At 39.8% G+C, this 20,234-nt stretch overlaps 1 protein-coding gene across 3 annotated transcripts; it reads right to left on the minus strand.

Annotated features, from left to right (window-relative positions):
• Positions 1 to 1,035: 1,035 nt before the first annotated feature.
• aadat (aminoadipate aminotransferase) lies at positions 1,036 to 20,199 on the minus strand. Of its 3 annotated transcripts, none has more exons than XM_017682462.2 (14): positions 20,173 to 20,199; positions 19,475 to 19,546; positions 19,047 to 19,215; positions 18,608 to 18,740; positions 15,433 to 15,507; positions 15,042 to 15,242; positions 14,513 to 14,578; positions 14,128 to 14,210; positions 12,057 to 12,153; positions 9,825 to 9,886; positions 8,831 to 8,895; positions 7,964 to 8,070; positions 2,373 to 2,474; positions 1,036 to 2,214 (listed from the first exon to the last, which is right to left on the minus strand). In XM_017682462.2, the coding sequence occupies exons 2-14, from the start codon at positions 19,539 to 19,541 to the stop codon at positions 2,173 to 2,175; spliced, it is 1,269 nt and encodes a 422-aa protein (XP_017537951.1). In that variant the 5' UTR covers positions 19,542 to 19,546; positions 20,173 to 20,199; the 3' UTR covers positions 1,036 to 2,172. The 3 variants fall into 3 exon arrangements, with proteins under 3 accessions (XP_017537951.1, XP_017537953.1, XP_017537952.1); XM_017682464.2 differs by lacking the exon at positions 20,173 to 20,199 and adding an exon at positions 19,879 to 20,002; XM_017682463.2 differs by lacking the exon at positions 20,173 to 20,199 and adding an exon at positions 19,854 to 19,994.
• Between the last annotated feature and the right edge of the window lie 35 nt (positions 20,200 to 20,234).

Genomic DNA, 20,234 nt, shown 5'->3' on the forward strand with positions numbered 1-20,234 from the left:
CAGTGTCCCAACATCTAGTGTAACGCCTTTTCAGAAAAGTAGAGGCCGTTATTGCAGCAAAAGGGGGACAAACTCCTTGTTAATACCCTTGAACTGTATAGGGCCTTCCTGTCAGACGTGGATTAAGCCTAGTCTTGGACTAAATTGAAGTGCCAGAGGTGAATCATCATTGAAAAATTCACTTCACTCTTGGCTTTGTCTTAATCTGGGTTTTTGGGAAACTGGACTGTTGTGTATCTATTTAAAATGTTGCAGATACAATGGGTTTTTGCCGTTAAGTATTTTGAACAAACTGTGAAGTTTGACATTTTTCTGATGAGGGAGATGAAAGCACAACACACAGGCCTTGTATGAGCAAACAGTGACCAACATAGAAAATCCAGATGCAGTTTCTTTTTCCAGAGTGTGAAGCTCCAACATGACGCAGCATTTTCATTACAACATTCTTGTTCGCCTGTATTCCAGTTTGTGCCACATCCTTCAAAATAGAGATTGGATCTCGCCTTTCGCTGTAGAAACTTGTGGGGAGATCTGGGTGTCCTTGCTGCTAATGCGATGCAGGCGCCATCCAATGGAAATGGAAGGCTATAAGCATTGGATTGATCAATAAGAGCAAGAGAGCCTTTCAGACCAGCAGTAAGTGAACTGCTTGCTTTTAAAAATAAACATGAGAAATAAATGGGTCAATGTGAGTTTACTCAAAATACTATAAAGGCTGAGCTGGGTCAGTGAGCTATACATAAACACTCTGACTAAGTACTGTACACACTCCTTCCTTCTCTCTCTCTCTCTCTCTCTCTGTTTTAGTAGGGTTTAGAGATAGATGGTGCATGCTCAAGTTCCTCATTCAAATCAGAAAGTTAAATACTTTGAGTAAGCAGATCAGGTCTGAGAGAGAGAGAGAGTACAGATAGTAGTTTTTTGCAAACGTTTGAACACTCCTAACACCCACTAACAATCTTAATTATGGCATTTTTCTGCAAAGATGAGTGCAGAAGTTATATTTAGCTGAATTAAACATATTTTCAAAAAATCTTTGCACAGGCCACAGTGTGTTTTATTTGTGTACAAGTGTGTTCTCTGTAAAAGATGTGTCCTTTTTACCAAACATAATAACAGAATTTGTAATTTATGGCACCAAATATATTATTTACTCTCAGAATACTTCACTTACTATTACATACACATCGTAATCATCATATAAACAAGCTGTAAATGCCACCTGAACTGTCAGAACAAAACCTTGTATCTCTAAAACAGTAACTTTACAGGAGAAACATTCATAACTTTTCATGGAAATTAGCATGAAAAGATTTCATTTCAAGTAACTCTGGACCATTTCTCTTGGTCCATTCACTATAAACTTTCACATAATGTTAAGAGCAGCTGGCAATTTGAAATAATGGAAAAAAAACAGAGAGATTTAAAGTTTTGTCTTGACAGCAATCATATGCAAATTTACTCACAGAAAATGAATGTTTCTTGAGGTGAGACAGGTTTCTCTAGGTTTAACCCTTTAAAACTAATGCTATCTTTGCTAGGTGATCACACTCACCCAATACACAGCTTCTGCAGCCTGCTGCCATCAGTCTCCGGGCCAGGACTATCAGACTGGGGGCAGCTTCATCAACCAGGCTGTCAGGATGCTCAACTCTCTCCCTACTTTACGCACTTTACGCCCCCCCCAAACAAAGGTTCCTGACCCCCACTCCCCAACACTGAACTCTGCTATGCACTCATCACTTTAACTGCTCCATAAGCTCATTCTAACTGCACTACTGTTTAAATTTGCACCACTTATACCCACAGACCCTAATCTTTATGTGCCTTATGTCACTTTAGTGTTAATATCAGGACCTCTTATACTTAGATTATTTTTTACTAATCTTTCTACAATTAATGTTTATTTTTACAATTAGTGTTGTAAAAAATCTATTCAATCTTATTGTTACACCATGGGGTCTGAGAGTAACGTAATTTCAGTACACTGTATGTCCTGTACATATTGTAGTATTGACAATAAAGCTGACTTGACTAATAGTTAGAAAGACAGCTGAGACTTGTAGTGTGTTTAAAGGCATTATGATTAATTGTCCGCACAACTGCAGTGAGAAACTTCCAGTTTGGTCATTGCAGAGGTCATCTAGGTGTCTGTGTGCAAAAACATCATTCTCACAGAGCCTCCTTGATGAGAGCTGAGAGTCTCTTGAAAGCCTGTTGAAACAGAGGAATGAAAGTGAGAACAGAATGTAATTCTGGAGTGACTGTGTCTGTATGTGTGAGGGAGACAATGTGTGCATGTGAGAATGAAACAGCTGTTGTAATCTGCATGGTGAGTGACGGTAGTGTGTATGTGTATGCATGTGTGGCACCTCGTCGATCTGTTGTGGTGTCGAGAGAGAGAATGCGGCTCTGACGTAGGGACACGGCTCTGAACTGTGGATGTTAAAAACTCCTCCAGGAACAAGAAGCACCTAAACAGAGTTAGAAAAAATCATGTTTAACCTCTTTCTGCAGGCCATCTAGTGGCCATTCTGTCAGTGGATTAGAAATTGACACAGATGTTTTGAATAAATATGATAAAATAAAATATTTTTCCATGTAACCATGTTCACATTAACAGGCTGAAGTGGCACAAATTTGATGCAAGTCTGATGATTCCAGAGCAGTGTGGAAACTTTTCTACTTTCACATAGGGTCCTAGATCAGATACATATCTGATTCTTGGCTATGCAACCTTTATGCTGTTTATAGCAATTCATCTTTACCTCTTATTCTGCTCGTTACTTTGTTTGTTGGCTGTGATGCACGTGGTTTATTCACATGATGTTACTGATTAGGATGTTTGCATGCTGATCATTTCAGGACACTAGTTCATTAATGTTAAAGACTTCACAAATGTAAACCACCTGGTTAGAAAGCTTGGATCTAAGCCAATGTGAACATAGCCAAGGACACTGTTGGCTCTCTGTGTATGAAATGCTGTGATCCTGTGTTGAGCTGCTAGTGAGCAATGGGGGACAAAAAGGGAGAGCTCAGAAGCACAACTGCAGCATTCTTCAGATCAACAAATCATGTATGACTGCCACATTAAAAATATATAAATAAAATAAAAACACATATAAATGTTGACCTGTCTGCTCACTTCCCACCATCAAAATCAAGCTCACTTCCAGTTTAGTAATACATATTTTCATCAAAATGTATTCTTATCAGCATCATTCAAGACAAGAAATGTACAAACAAAGGGAACACCACATCAGGTGACTGCATTTTATAGCTGTGGTGAAAAAGGGTTCAATTAGGGGTTAATTTTGATCTTAACCTGAACATAGCAACAGAGCACCATCCTATCGCCAAGTTAAATCTTAACCATCATCATCATCATCATCATTGTCATCGTTAACCGCTTAATCCAGATAGGGTCGCGGCAGCAGTTGGGAGAGCAGAGAATCCCAGATGACCCTGTCCCCCAAAACTTTCTCCAGCTCATTCCCAGGGACCCCAAGCCGCTCCCAAGCCAACTAGGAGCTGTAATCCCTCCAGCAGGTCCTAGGACGACCCCGGGGCCTTATCCAGGTAGGCCATGCCTGGTACAGCCCCACCGGGAGGCGTCCAGGGGGCATCCGAATCAGATGCCCGAACCACCACAGCTGGCTCCTCTCAATGCGGAGGAGTAGCGGTTCTACTCCGAGCTCCTCCCAGATGGCCGAGCTCCTCACCCTATCTAATAGAGTGTAGCCCGCCACCCTGCGAAGAAAGCTTGTTTCCACCGCTTATATTCACAAATCTTCAATGTATGTCATTTGCTGAGTTAATTAATACATTCTCTACATGAAACAAATTTTTCTGCAAATTTTAGTGCGCAATTTCTATTTATCTGCTGAGTTTAACATATTGTAAAAAAATAAAACATACAATATAATATGTGCCCTAACCTTTGCTCAGGCCACATTTTATTATTTTTTCCCCTAATCTGTTAGATTCAGCCAATAAACAGCAGTTTGCTTAACCGCAGAAGCGTGTTCTCTGTAGAGGAGGTTTTAACTTATTTTCACAAAATGTGTCATTTGACCAGGGTGTTCAAGATGTAAATCAGAAGTGGCCATGAAGCCTGATGATCAGTACATTCTTATCACTGACATTCACAGGCCGAAATCTCTGTATGAGCAGAAATCTTTTGAAATCGTGTCTCTCAGCATGTGTGAGTGCAGACTGTACACAGAACAGCTCATTGTGCTCTGTGCTCTTTTGGAAATGGCCAATCAGCACAGCTTCTGTCTGAGTGTTTGAGTAGGAGGTGATGAAACAGTCTGCTCATATGCAGAATCACTGCCTGGATTCATGGTGGTTAACTTATACACACACGCACACACCCTCACTCTCCTTTGAGCCTTATTAAAACTTCCACATGACATTCAGCACAGAGAGTTACGCTAATTAAACATTTTCAAAGGACATAAAGATAAGGTCACATTTGAATAAAAAGGCTTTGCACAATACTTTTATTGCATGCAAGGTATTAAATGTTTTGAAGTCAGACATTTACCTACTTTTTCTCCCTCAGGAAGGGCCAGGGGCTTATGTATTTTAGTATGTGATTATATACAGTGTAAGATTGCGAAAATGAAAAAAATGTCCATTTTGGTGTAAAAAACCCATTTTGTTTATTGGATGAAACTGCTAGACAAAACAATTTTTATGATAATGAAGCAAATATGAAAAATAGAAATCAAAAGTGAAATAAAATGGTAAAAAAAATAGGCTTCAGAGCTTAAAGGGCGCCCATCACCCCAGAATCGAGAAAGAGCTATCAATCTGTCCATCCTTTCCGTGGCCTTTTCCTCCCAAAAAGAACTGAGTCCTGTGTCTTCTCCAAAGCCACCCCCACCGCTCTCTCTCTCTAATTTTATAACCCCAACCAAACAGATCATCATCATCAATAAGCACTGAAGTGTCATCAAATAAAGTGATAGCCGGCCCTCTAATCTATGCGTGCGTAGGTTTTGTACGTAGGTATGTTTATGTGTATGTATGCAAGGGTGTGTGTGTGTGTCTGTGTGAGTGTGTGTGAGGGTGTGTATATGTGTGTGTGTGTGAGGATGTGGGTATCTGTGTGAGGGTGTGTATGTGTGTGCGTGTGTGTGTGTCTGTTTCAATGTGTGTGTGTGCGTATGTGTGTGTAAGTGTGTATGTGTGGAGCCTGACTCCAATAGCTTCCCTTGAGCCAGACGACCTTGACCATCACCCAGATAAGCTCTAGGCACAAAGAACATCTACACAGTAGCACCTCCACTAGGGAAATGGAACTTGACACCCCAGGAGCCTCTGGCCCTGTCTCAAGTAAGGGAGGCACGTCTCCCGGATTAAGAAGTTCCTCAAAGTGCTCCTTCCACCAACCGACAATATCCTCATTTGAAGTCAGAGTTTCTCCACCCTTGCCGAATACAACTTGGGCGCAGCCACCCGGACCACTCCTGAGTCACAGGACAGTTGTCCAGAACCTCTTTGAGGCAGAACGAAAGTCTTTTTCTATGGCCTCACCAAACTCCTCCCATGCCCTAGATTTTGCTTCTGCCACCATTGCAGCTGCCACCTTTTTAGCCTGTTGGTACCTATCTGCTGAATCGGGAGTCCTTCGGGAGAACCAGTCCCTAAAGGCCTCTTTCTTCAGCTTGACGGCCTCCCTCACTACCGGTGTACACCAGGAGGTTCTTGGGTTACCGTCCCGATGCCTGGCAGCTTCCACAATGGAGGTTTTGAAAAGGGTCCATTCAGACTCCATGTCCCCTATCTCCTCCAGGACATGAGAAAAGCTCCCTGGGAAAGTCTATGCAAAGGTGCTGGAAAGGAGACTCCGACCGATAGTTGAACCTCAGATTGAGGAGGAACAATGTGGATTCCGTCCCGGCCGTGGAACAACGGACCAGCTTTTCACCCTCTCACAGATTGTTGAGGGGGCATGGGAGTTTGCCAACCCAGTCTACATGTGTTTTGTGGACTTGGAAAAGGCTTATGACTGTGTTCCTCAAGATATCTTGTGGCAGGTCCTCCGGGAGTATGGGGGTACTACCGGGGCTACTACTCCAGGCCATCCAATCTTTGTACTCCCGGAGTGAGTGCTGTGTCCGTATACTCGGCATTAAGTCAGACTCTTTCAGTATTTGCATTGGACTCTGCCAGGGTTGTGCCCTGTCTCCCCTCTTGTTCGTGATATTTATGGACAGAGTGTCAGGGCGTAGCCGGGGTCAGGAGGGCATTATGTGTGGAGGCCGGAGGGTGGCGTCTCTGCTATTTGCAGATGATGTTGTTCTTTTGGCGGAATCACATGGATGCCTCCAGCACTCGCTGGATCGGTTTGCAAGTGAGTTTGAAGCGGTTGGTATGCGGATCAGCACCTCCAAGTCTGAGTCCATGGTCTTGGCCCGGAAAAGGATGGCATGCCCACTCCAGGTAAGGGGAAATGACCTGCCCCAGGTGGAGGAGTTTAAGTATCTTGGGGTCTTGTTCATGAGTGATGGGAAGAGGGATCGTGAGATCGGCCGTAGGCCTGGACAGGCGGCAGCAGTAATGCGGTCACTGTACCAGACTGTAGGGGTGAAGAGGGAGTTGAGCCAAAAGGCGAAGCTCTCTGTTTATTGGTCGATCTACATCCCAACCCTCACCTATGGTCATGAGCTGCGGGTAAAGACCGAAAGAACGAGATCGCGAATACAAGCGGCGGAAATGAGCTTTCTTCGTCGGGTGGCAGGCTACACGCTATGTGATAGAGTGAGGAGCTCGGTTATCCGGGAGGAGCTCAGAGTAGAGCCGCTACTCCTCCGCATTGAGAGGAGCCAGTTGAGGTGGTTCGGGCATCTGATTCGGATGCCCCCTGGACGCCTCCCGGTGGGGGTGTTCCAGGCATGGCCTACCGGGACAAGACCCCGGGGTCATCCTAGGACCCGCTGGAGTGATTATATCTGTATTGGCCTGGGAGCAGCTTGGGGTCCCCGGGAATGAGCTGGAGGAAGTTGCGGGGGACAGGGTCATCTGGGATTCTCTGCTCTCCCAACTGCTACCGCGACCCTATCTGGACTAGTGGTCAATGATGATGATAAATAACATAGCTGGAAGGGCAAGATCCCCAGATCCACAACAGTGATCCCAAAACATATTTAGACACTTAAACTATTGGTAAGGTTTAATGAAGTTCTTTAGGGTACTTCATAAAATGTTTAACAAAATGATATTTGTTTCAGACTTTCAGACTTGTTTCAGACATCAGACTGATGGTATACTGCACTAGGAGTACTGTATAGCACAAAGACGGAAAGTCTGTGATTGTTTTTCTTACAGTGGTGCTGGTGAGCTTTTCTTCATAGACGGGTCATTAATGCAGTGTGAAGTGTATGAAGAAGTTTTGCATGTAAATCTGCAGAAGTCTGCAAAGAGACTACTCAAATTATAATGATCTGAAAAAACACCAGGAAACTGTTTGATAGAACACTTTGTCAAAAAGGAAATTATAGCATTGAAAGGGCCTGTTTAAAATAAATGCCACTTGGTCTGGCATTTTCCTAACACAATGAACTTGAGTCACTCATATCATACATTTTTCTTGCGTTTTATTTTCCCCTGAGGTCCACTTATAAACTTTATGGGGTTATCTGTATGAAAAACAGTCCTAATTTGTTTTGACATGGCCATTTAAAAAAGCTCTGATTTTCCCCCAGAATTAAAGGTTGTTTTTGTGATTGTGCTTTTAAAATTGAGATGTAAACTATCTCTCTTCTGACTGGCTGCACTGTGTTGTGCCTCATTCAAAAAGCAGCTTGGGCTGAAACACTCAGCACATCTGGGCAAGGCTAAACTGCTGTAGGCTGAATAGGTGGATAGATGTAAATGCTGTATCACACACTGCCACATACTGCCTGTTAAAACTCAAATAGTGAGTGAATGACTGATATAAAACTCTATGTACCTCTTTCTCTAGTGCTTTCTCCATTATAAGCTGCTGTGTGTCTTTAATGCCCTTTAGTTTAATCCACAGGAACATGCCTGCCACTGGTGCGTGCCACTCTGCTACGTCTGTACAAAATACACAAAGACAAAGGGGAAAAAGCAGAGAGCAAAACTAATGCTGAATATTATGTCTTGCAGTTATAAATATAAAGTCACAAAAATGAATAACTGGACTATTAAGCTATTTTCTTTTCTTTCACTCAATCCATCATTTATGATCTATACAGAGTAAAGACTAACCTTACCAAGCCTTTGAATATTAATAATAAACAGAAGCATTTACAAGATTAAGCACTTGTGACTGCCTCATAACTCTATGACTGTCAATGTATATGCTAAAAAATATACGTTCATATGCAAATGTTTGGGCACCCCAGTCACATAAAGTGATCTGTTGATTTCTAAGTGAAAATAAATGAACACATTCTCTAAAGACAGCACACTTCTGCACATTTTAATGCACAATTCAGACTGTGCATGTTTCAGATAAGTTGGAAAAAGTAAAACATAAAATATGGCAAAAAATATGGCACATTTTATACTTTGTTAAACTCTGCAAATAAAGAGAAAGTGTGCAGTAAGAGTAGCAGAAAATTTAAGTTTGTTCCTAATAGAGGACCTGTTAACATATTTTCATATTTTCATACAAAACATTTCATTTAATCAGGGGTTTTCAAACTGGTGCATACGAATGTATGTTTCACACAGCATAATGTTTGCAACCTAATATGAAGCAAAAAAAGTGTAATATGTTGTAGGTGCTTGTGCATGCATGCCTTACACCTTACAATAATTATAATGATAAAGCCAGGGAAAAGAATCAAACCTTTAAGCCATTTATCTGCTGAAGAGAGCATAGCATTCCTCTGGGCTCGATAAAACTCCACAACCCTGAGACACGCAAAGAGATTTACACCGTCAGAACAGCCACATTATCGTTCAACGGCATCTCTTATCATCTTCTGCTTTGCCAACATATATTACATCTTAATTTCAGTTCAAACTAATGAAATTTTATAAATATTATATCTAAGGAAATTGTTTCTGTTATATGGACATATACATATATATATATATATATATATATATATATATATATATATATATATATATATATAGTTCAAAATGTGGTTGTGCGTAAAAAAAAAAGCATTCAGACCTCAGATAGGATTATTCTAATATCTATTTAAACCCAAGTCATTAACAGAGACAGTAGGCTGTAAAGACATTGTACAGTTCTTTATCTCTGGTAGGTGTCTGGTGGGTTGGTCACATTTATTAAACTCCCTCTGAAAGCAATTGTTTGGCCAAAATTCAAATCTACAAACATTAATTAGCACTCACCTTGAACCTAAATGCTGTATGTACTGTACCTGTTTTTATAGGTAACAGTCTCACAAACCACATAAGCAAAGTTACTACAGAACAGTTAATGACTTGGAACAGCTTGAGGCACGTGTGAGATCATTTAGGCATGCAGTTCCATTACATGTTAGCAACGTTAGCCTTGGGCACCAAACATATCTTGCTGATTGACTACATTTGGTAAGAAAAAAAATGGCATGCATCAGACTTTCAGCCAAAGAACTGCTTTAACACCATGATGCCCAGCTCTCTTCCTGGAGACCCTGCAGCCCACTCAGTTTAATTATAACCACCACATTTATGCTTCTGAGCATTAGAGCTGGATGAGTTGGTGAACAGTTCTGCAGGGCACAGTGTTGGAATGAGAACTGCTATAAAACATTGCCACTTCCTGGTAGGTCGTGTGTGGTGAGGCACTCATGTGGTTTTAACTAGTTCGACTGCTTTCAACTCACCCATCAATGTGCTTCAGGAAACCTTCCTGACCCCAGCCGTGCAGGAGCTGAGACACCATGAGCTGGACACACATGGTATGTAACAGAACAGAACCTGTAAATTCCAGCCTTGCTGTCTTTAATACTGTGTTCAAACTGAATGATAAGCAGACCAAAAGAAATGGTTCAGAATCACTGAGAATAAAATCTTTAGATTAACTTTCGTTCTCCTTTAATGTTATTTTTTTTTAAATATGAGGTTTTGTTCCAACTCATCACCCAGATTCACGTGTCGTACAGAGTTTAACAATGTTTAACAATGGTGTGTTTATGGTTAATCTACAATAAAAAGGGAGAAAGCACAATAAAAACAACTGATATTCAACTAGACACTGAAAAATGCCACATTGATTGTTAAGTGAGAGAACAGTGCTTTAAAAAAATGGAAAAATAAATGCCTATTTCCTATGCTCGGGCAGCATCCGTGATCATTACAAAAACATAATTGAGTGATAGTATGTAACAGACAACTTTTCAGTATTTAGTGCGTCAATGTTTTGCCTTTATAACAGCTTCCATTCTGTCAGGAGACTTGCTTTTAATGTGTCAAAGAAATCTGCAGGGACATTTTTCACACCTCCAAAGTTCAGTCTCACAGAGTGAGTGGGCACAGCACTTTCACACTTTTATTTCCCGCGGGTTCACCCCAACATCACATGTGTAACAGCGTGAAGTTACTGAAAATGTGTTATTTTATATGTTCTTCACAGAAAATAAGCTAATGCCAAGGAATCAGAGGCTGAAATATAATAAATCACATCATTTTTTCTTTTGCTAAACATTGAAATTGGGTCCCACAGACCCCAACACCACACAAGGGTTAAAATCACTGATCTGCAGCTGTGCCACACCCACTGGCTCAGTTTGCGAACAGAGAAAATAACTCTACTGAGATGAATGTACACTGGACTGTTTACCAGAACTAGAGCAGCATCAAGAAACGGCCTTGCAGCTATTCTAGCTTTACCACATGCCAACTGCTTTAGCATCTCTATTAAGCCAACCTGGGAGTGGATCTGCATTTAGCCAAATCCATTCATAGAACAAATAGGAGATGCAAGACAATTACCATGGGTGCTGTGTGACTAATACTCTGCTATGAGGTTGGTTTTGCAGTGATAACCAGCTTAAACCTTAAGAGAACAAAAGGGGGGTTTCTTTGCAAAAAAAACTGCTCTCCACCTAATGTTACCCTGCTTTGTTCTTGATTTTGATACTGTGGAGAAATTCCGGAACATTTTTTTTCAGCAGCATCTGGATTAATTTGATGAAAGATTGATTAACACATACTGGATGGTACATGTAAATACTACTTTCCTGTGAAGATATTTGGAAATGCATACATACAAATAAATAAAAATGTGATTTGTTATGTATTCTATTTTTTTTTTTTTTAAACTAATGAACACTTACTGCCCAGATATATTAGCCCAGACATTGTCTGAGCTGCCTAAGACTTTTTCACAGTACAGTTTTGTGAAAAGGACAGAATTAGGAATGGGCAAAATCACAATATGTAACTGTTATTGTAGATTATGTCCCAGTGTACTTTTTGTCAGTATTTCTACACTGGCCGACGGCATTCTTTGGTCTAGTAGAGCCTGTAAACACTAACCACAGTGTCACAGCGTCTAATAAAACTATCACATGTTGTGAAGCTGTTCATACCTAAGCAGAATTGATAACAGTTCTGTCAATGGAGTTCACAGTTCTGTGCTTCTGCCACAGTTCCCACAAAGATAAAATATGTTAGAGGAATAAATGATCCTCTGTACTGCTCACAAATTATCAGTGCTGTTGCTAAGACACAGAGTGGATGGTAGCCTAGTGATAGGTGATGTGAGCCAGTCAGCAACCGGAAGGATGGTGGTTGTGCCCTTGGGCTAGGCACTTAAACCCCCATTGCACCAGACAGCGCTGCTTTGGTGGTGAATTTCCCTTGTAGGATCAATGCATATCAAAGTGTCACTATCATAAGAAAACCTCATAACTCTCTTTTTCCCATCACCATTTAAAACCATGTGCCAATTTTATGATAAATAAAAAATTTTAACTCCTAGTTTCCTTTTTAACTCATTTTCCAATAAAATTACTGTTCCAGAGATACAAATTTTCTCACAACATTGATATGTAGACAGAGAGAGAAAGACGGATTAAGAGAGAGAGAGAGAGAGAGAGAGAGAGATGTCTGACCTGAGTGAGGGTGCTGGTGTGCATGGTGGACGCTTGAATGTGAAGTACAACACGGTCCACTAATGGTTTTGGTCCAGTGACAAAACCTATCCTTAACCTGTGAATGCAAACAAACTTAATCTTTTCAGCCAGACAAAATAACTAATGTACAAAACATAAGGTACACTTAATAGGTATGCACAGGTGTAAACAGTATCATAGTAGGCTTCAATACTGTGTACAAGGTGTAAATAAATGACTTGCAGTGCACCTATTTTGTGAATACAGTTGTCCTCACTCAGCTCTACTAACGGTGGTACATATTGTGCTTTATGGACCTATATTTGACTCTTTAATATAAACTCAGTTTTCCAACCATAGACCTCTGCATAAAGCAGCACTGCATAAAGCAGACATGGAATGAGCATTTAAATAGATAGCTTCCCTTAGTCAGTGACAGCATCCTGCAACCTGCTATTTACAGTATTTAGGTGTCCCAAAGTCTACGTTCTTATCTAGAACCACCTAGTCCACTGCCACTAATCAATGCTTTCAGCTGTGTCTAGTTTATGTTACTGTCTATGTATGTACATACCCTGTACTTACTCTACTGACACACTATATATGTGCACTTACATTGGGTTCTTCTAGTTAATCTTTTTAACAATTTCTTGGCCTCCCAAGTGTTACAGTAAGCTTATGACTAATGCTGTTTTCCCACTGCACATAATACCTGAATTGTTCTTTTTTCCATTGTACATCACTTCAGTACCAAAGACTCTAGTTTTATGTTTTTTGGTATCTTCTCAAGATACAACAGAGCATAACTTGTCTAGAGGAAAACACTAAAATGTGCAAAGCAGCAACTCCAGAAGAAGGACTACGTTTTTCTTGCATTTTATTTTTTTCCCCCATTATGCACCAATATAATATATACAAAATGTCATAATTCACTTTAACATGACCATTTCCCAACCTCCCTTTGTCTATTAGAAATAAACAGACTGTGGAATTAACAAAATGTTACTGTGACTTTAAGACTGCCTGTTCTGATTGGTCTTGTATTAGTCCTGTATTATGCCTCATTCAAAAACACTCATTATCAATATGAATGAATGAGCCAAACTGCTGTATATGAACAGGTAGATATATGTTAAGGATCCCACATTCCCATTGCTTCTATGCCCACATGTCTAGATCCACTGAGACTACAAATAAGGAGACCAATGTCTTCGGCAAAAGTGTAAGAGAACACACAAAAACAACAACATAGCTCGCTTCCACACAGAGCCATGGCCTTTCAAATGATGCTGCTTACTGTGTACTAATTTATTTAGATTATGCCTCTGGACTCAAGTGGCTGACCTTATTATCATCATTGCTAACATTCCTCCAAACAAATGGGATCAGTGCTCTTGGGTCTAACCTGAGCTACCTTAGTGAGTTACTGAGTAACTCTGATAAAAATAGCTTGAACCCTGTCAAGCTGTGCTTCGCAATATCCTCAGTTCTTAAACTGACTTCATGCCTTCAACCTAAATACATAGCACATTTGAAAAAGCAATGTTGCTAACAATTCAAGTTTAAAGCTAATAGTTAGCATTTTAAAATGACACCATGTTAATCAGTGGCTACTAGCTCTTTAATCGTCAGGCACATTAGCAGGTATAGTGAAGCTACTCCTAAAAATGAAGTGCAAATTTATGTAGCTTAATTTTTCCTAATAAAATAATAATAGAGCACTTCAGTGAAGTTTGTTGTTGTAGTATACTGCTGTCTTGAATTTTGTCATAAAAATGAATCTAATACAGTAGAATGGAGTTGTCAACGTCAATGTACTTGTACAGTCAAGTTATATGCCTGCAGCACCGAGCATGTTCAACTAGTGCAGCTCAACAGCCACATTTCACCACTCCTTGTTGATGTGTGGAAATAATACTGTCTTGTTATGGTTTGCATGAAATAAATCAATAAATAACCTTTTTTTTCTAACCAGCAGTAAATGAGTTTTTACACTAATTTACTAAATTTAATTTAATTCACTAAATGAAACCTATTTTAATACTTCAGTTTCAATCTCAGGTGCACTTACCCTGATGACAGGATTTTGGAAAAAGAATCTGTTCGTATAACTCGTCCATCCACATCTAGTGAAAGAAATGTAGAAGCCCATGGCTGAAAAAAGAAAAACAAGTCTGTATAATTACTCCACAGCTCTTTGGTCCTTGAATTCTAGGCTTAAAATTAAGCTATTAATGTTGAGACATATTATTAAGTAACTACTATGATAATTGAGCAACTACTATGAAGCTGGTAAGTTACTGAAGTGTAGGCCAACATAGAGGCCCTAAGGCTTTAAGGAGTTAAACAGTGGCCAACATCTTATCAGTTCAACACTACACTGTTATCAGCTGGAGTAGATAACACCAATAATTTGTTAATGACTAACACTGTAAGACAAATACACCAATATCTACCTTTTGAAACTGCAGGAAATAATATGGGTCATCTTCAATGATAAGAAAGTCATACTTCTTTGCGAGCTGTAGAAGAACAAATATACATATAGGGTCTGTGATTATATTAAAAACTCTAAGGTCATGGTATTCACATATATTTAAGTTCAATGTGATTTTTGCGTCTCAGGTCAAGATATCCATCCATCCATTTTCTAAGCCGCTTTATTATAATACATGAAAAAGGAGAATATGGGCCTTTTAAATTTTTATTTTTATGTATAAAAATGTAAATTCTTTGTAAATGTAGATTCTACAGAGCTCAATTTTATTTAAATATATGCTATATCTGATGCAACTGGTCTACAGACTATGCAAACAGGAGTTTCTGCAGAAGAGACCAGAGAGAGCATCAGGAATACAATTGTAATTTATTTTTATGTTATTTTTGTTTGTTTTGTTGGTTTTTTTTTTTTTCAATTTTCTGATACTGTATTAAAATTATTACACTTTTAGTATTCACATTTTATATGCTGAAGGAAACCAGTACCTCATAGACCTTCTGCTTCCTCTCTAAGGTCATTGAGGCTCCGGTGGGGTTGCCTCCGTTAGGGATGGTGTAGAGGACTTTGGGTGTAGTGCTGTCAGGTTTGTGCGAGTCCCACTGGGCCAGAATGTCTCTAAGGCTGTCCGGAATCATACCATACTGATCACTCGGCACATTCACGATGTTACAGCCCAGCGGCTGGAGCTATGGGTGAAGTTTAAAGGATGAAAGGTCAGAGGGGGAAGAAGATAATCATGGGGAGTTATGTTCTATGCAGGAATAAGGGACTCTGGGTCAAAGTAAGAGCTGATCACTGTGAGTAAACTCTCACTTTAACCTTTACAGGAAATACCACAAGGCTACTGTTAGACTGTTCAAATGGAGGAACTCTTACCGCTGCCAGAGTTCCTGAATATGTGGGTGCATCAAGGAGCACAGTATCACCAGGATTGACAAGCATCTCAAACACCTTCAAGGAAGAAGAAAACAGAAGACTGTTACTTTTTGCAATCACTTTGTACATACATGCAACACTGAGGTCAGAATACCAGGCGTCTCATTTATATATTATTTATTTACATGTGAATAATCACGTTTGAGTAATGAGATTGTGTGTCGATTAATGCAAGCTTTTTGTGATGTGAATCAAAGACAAAATACTAGTTTTGTGATTATTTTTGCTACATATTGCAATTGTGATATGCTTTGCAGTATATTAAAGAGTGAATTAATAACATAGCATGGTTAAAGATGGAGTTGCTGTGAGTGAAAAATTATTTACCTTTGTCAGATTATGTAAATCTTTTTTTCTCATTAAAACACCCAAAGAAACACCTACACGCAACTGTGTCATTGAATTTGGTCAAGATGCCCACAGCACACAGTAAAAAACACTGCAATCAATCAAATATGCTAATTTACATATTGCCAGCTTCTGAAACATTAGTATTGCATTGGCCAGTATCAAGATTAAAAAAGCAAATGATAAATAAAGAGTCATAATTAGGCCTTTTATGAAAATGAAATCTATTAATTATTAAGCTGACTCTTAATTTCAGTATAAATACTTGCAATTAACAATGTCCTTTTGAAAAGACAATTAAGTTGTATTAAAGTGCAAGTCTAAAGTGGCCAATTTGCCTGATAAACTTGCTTACTAGTGTCTGATCCTAGCAATTGATGAGAGAAACAGCTGGAGCTCCTTGAAGATGTAACCATATGTGTATACTATACGTATAACTCTATTCTTCCAAAAATTCATTTTTACTTTGATATGTGCTCATTAAAGCAGGGCCTAAGCACATGATTGTGAAAGCTTACATGTGTGGAAAATAACTGCAATCAGCTCAAATAATTGTGATCAGCTGATTGTGTAATAACGTATACTGAAATGCTATAACGTAGGCACTAAAATATAAAAAGATAAACTGTTACATAAAAGGTGTGATATTAAAAAATAGTAAATGACAAAAAAATAAATTTGGAGGAAAAATAACTATGAGCAAGATTTGCTTACTATGATTGAATAAAAGGCATTCTGGATATTGATTTCATTATAAGCTCTGAATGTCATATACAGTATACAAAAGTTTGAACACCTTTGGTCAAATTGCATATTGATTATCCAAGTGAAAATAAGTAAACACATCCTCTTACAGAGAACACACTTCTATACATTCTAATGTACAATTACTGTTTATTAGCTTAATTTAATTTATGGTCTGTGCACATTTTCTATTTGTTCATAAATATAAATAAATGTTAAACTCAGCAAAATGTGCTCTACAATTTGCTGAAAAATGTTTGCTCCCATTTTTGAACTTATTTTGACACAGAAAATCAACAAAACATGCATTTTGACCAGGGGTGTTCAAACATTTGCATTTATCCAGTTATTCCACATGTTTGAACAGCACTGTACAGTGGGGAAAAAAGTGTTTAGTCAGTCACCAATTGTGCAAGTTCTCCCACTTAAAAAGATGAGAGAGGCCTGTAATTGACATCATAGGTAGAGCTCAACTATGAGAGACAAAATGAGGAAAAAAAATTCAGAAAATCACATTGTCTGATTTTTAAAGAATTTATTTGCAAATAATGGTGGAAAATAAGTATTTGGTCACTTACAAACAAGCAAGATTTCTGGCTGTCACAGACCTGTAACCTCTGTCCTCCACTCATTACCTGTATTAATGGCACCTGTTTGACCTTGTTATCTGTATAAAAGACACCTGTCCACAAGCTCAAGCAGTCACACTCCAAACTCCACTATGGTGAAGACCAAAGAGCTGTCGAAGGACACCAGAAACAAGATTGTAGACCTGCACCAGGCTGGGAAGACTGAATCTGCAATAGGCAATCAGCTTGGTGTGAGGAAAATCTACTGTGGGAGCAATAATCAGAAAATGGAAGTCCTACAAGACCACTGCTAATCTCCCTTGATCAGGGGCTCCACACAAGATCTCAGCCCGTGGGGTCAAAATGATCACAAGAACGGTGAGCAGAAATCCGAGAAACACACGGGGGGACCAAGTGAATGACCTGCAGAAAGCTGGGACCAACGTTACAAAGGCTACTGTCAGTAACACACTACGCCGCCAGGGACTCAGATCTTGCAGCGCCAGACGTGTCCCCCTGCTTAAGCCAGAACATATCCGGGCGCGTCTGAAGTTTGCTAGAAAGCATTTGGATGTTCCGGAAGAGTTTTGGGAGAATGTCATGTGGTCAGATGAAACCAAAGTAGAACTGTTTGGTACAAACACAACTCGTCGTGTTTGGAGGAGAGTGAATGCTGATTTGCATCCAAAGAACACCATACCAACTGTGAAGCATGGAGGTGGAAACATCATGCTTTGGGGCTGTTTCTCTGCAAAGGGACCAGGACGGCTTACATGGAAGAATGAATGGGGCCATGTATTGTGAGATTTTGAGTGCAAACCTCCTTCCATCAGCAAGGGCACTGAAGATGAAACGTGGCTGGGTCTTTCAGCATGACAATGATACCAAGCACACTGCCAGGGCAACAAAGGAGTGGCTTCGTAAGAAGCATTTCAAGGTCCTGGAGTGGTCTAGCCAGTCTCCAGATCTCAACCCCATAGAAAACCTTTGGAGGGAGTTGAAAGTCTGTGTTGCCCGCCGACAGCCCCAAAACATCACTGCTCTAGAGGAGATCTGCAGGAGGAATGGGCCAACATACCAGCAGCGGTGTGTGCCAATCTTGTAAAGACTTACAGAAAACGTTTGACCTCTGTCATTGCCAACAAAGGACATATAACAAAGAATTCAGATGAACTTTTGTAATTGACCAAATACTTATTTTCCACCATTATTTGCAAATAAATTCTTTAAAAATCAGACAATGTGATTTTCTGATTTTTTTTTTTCCTCATTTTGTCTCTCATAGTTGAGCTCTACCTATGATGTCAATTACAGGCCTCTCTCATCTTTTTAAGTGGGAGAACTTGCACAATTTGTGACTGACTAAATACTTTTTTTCCCCACTTTATGTGCCCAGGTCTTTAGAGAATGCAGGAGAGCAGGGAAGGCTGATGTCATTGAGATGGAAGCAATACTTTGCAGAGTCCCTCCTGGCTGCCAGTGGTGACACACATCTCCATCTGTCCTCTCTCTGGGCTGAAGCTCGCTGTTGGAGGGTTATGCAGCCTTTTCTGGAGCTCCTTCATCCACGAGATCAGCTCTGGAATACTGAGGGTATACAGCCAAGACATAGTAAACTTTAACCTCATAGGTTAGCCTTTAGTTTTCACATTCCAAACTCGTTACACTAGTGAAGCACCATCTTGAATATTTCAAGAGGAGCCATCGTGCTCTTCCTAGACAATAATTATTCTGCAGACTTTGCACTGGCCCTGATTAAATATTTTTCCACTATTCAGACATACAGTACTTCATGAAATAAGTAAGACTGAAATATAAAGTATAATGCACAGTGCCTATGGACCACTGAAGTGTAGAATACTGGTGAACATGACATTGATCAGGAATGTTTACCCATAAGAGCCAGAATACTGCAAAGCCCTCTTCATCATGGCCCCATCAAACTCAATGGTTTCTCCATTCTTCATTTTAATGCTGGCGGAGTGGAAAGGGAAGGTGTCAGGGTTCGGGGCTCCCCCAGCAAGAGAAATCAAGGTAGGGGGAGAACGCTGCTGGAGCTCAGCTGAACAGGGAGAATGGAGAGAGGAGGTGAGAGAAGACCAGAAGACCATGGATATAAGAGGAACACCTGCTGTATATTACCTTTTTAAAACAAAATTCTTTACATTTTCAAATGGGTAAATTAAACCAAGCCATCTTTCAGACCTTTTACGTCTGATCTACCCTCTTCAAATACTATGGCATCTGTTTCTGTCAGTCATGTAAATGATCTGCCCAAAGCCTGGTAGTGCAGCATGAACAGTTGATGGACCATGGCTTACTCAGAATACGGATGGGGGACGGCTTCCGGGCTGCACTCACGGCTGTCAAAAATCTGGAGTAGTTCATGTTTCCTACAGGTTGGACGCACAGTAACAAGTAGCAAAGCAGTAATGTTTATAAAGTTTGAATCACATTTTCCAACACATTCCTCATAAAGAAGATACTACAGGTATTTTTACAAGATTTCTAAAAGAATCTTATAATAAATTCATGTAATAATTATAGCTTACTGCAGAATGTTGCATAAAGTATTAGATAAGACAATGGGAATATTATAGGAAGTGAAAAATGATCATTACAATATTATACTTTAACTGACTTTACTACTGTATATTGACTATATGTACTATTGACTTTTTGCAAGGGAGTATCGCTCACACAGAGTGAAGTTAATATAACTGACTGAAAACAGTCCGAGGAGAGAGAACCGAACCGAACCGAACCGATCCGATCAGCAGACAGATAATTTTATGGTTGTCAAGCAGAAGGCGACTCGCTTTTCGAATTAAAATTGCAGATCAAGACAACGTCTAATGTAACGAAATGAGAATAAAACAACGTACAGCGCCGATTCTGTAAACAAATGTTACAAATACAAACTGTAAAGTAAAATATGATACATTAAAGCGACTCAAACACTGGTAAACGCACACACCACACTCTATAACCTTAATAGCACGTTTATTATGTGACTAACCTTCGTGTCCCCAGGTCTCGAACGCAAAGGCTGTCGGTTAATGTAGTTTAGTGTCTCTCACG

Source organism: Pygocentrus nattereri, chromosome 2, assembly GCF_015220715.1.
Source record: "Pygocentrus nattereri isolate fPygNat1 chromosome 2, fPygNat1.pri, whole genome shotgun sequence".
NCBI lineage: Eukaryota > Metazoa > Chordata > Actinopteri > Characiformes > Serrasalmidae > Pygocentrus > Pygocentrus nattereri.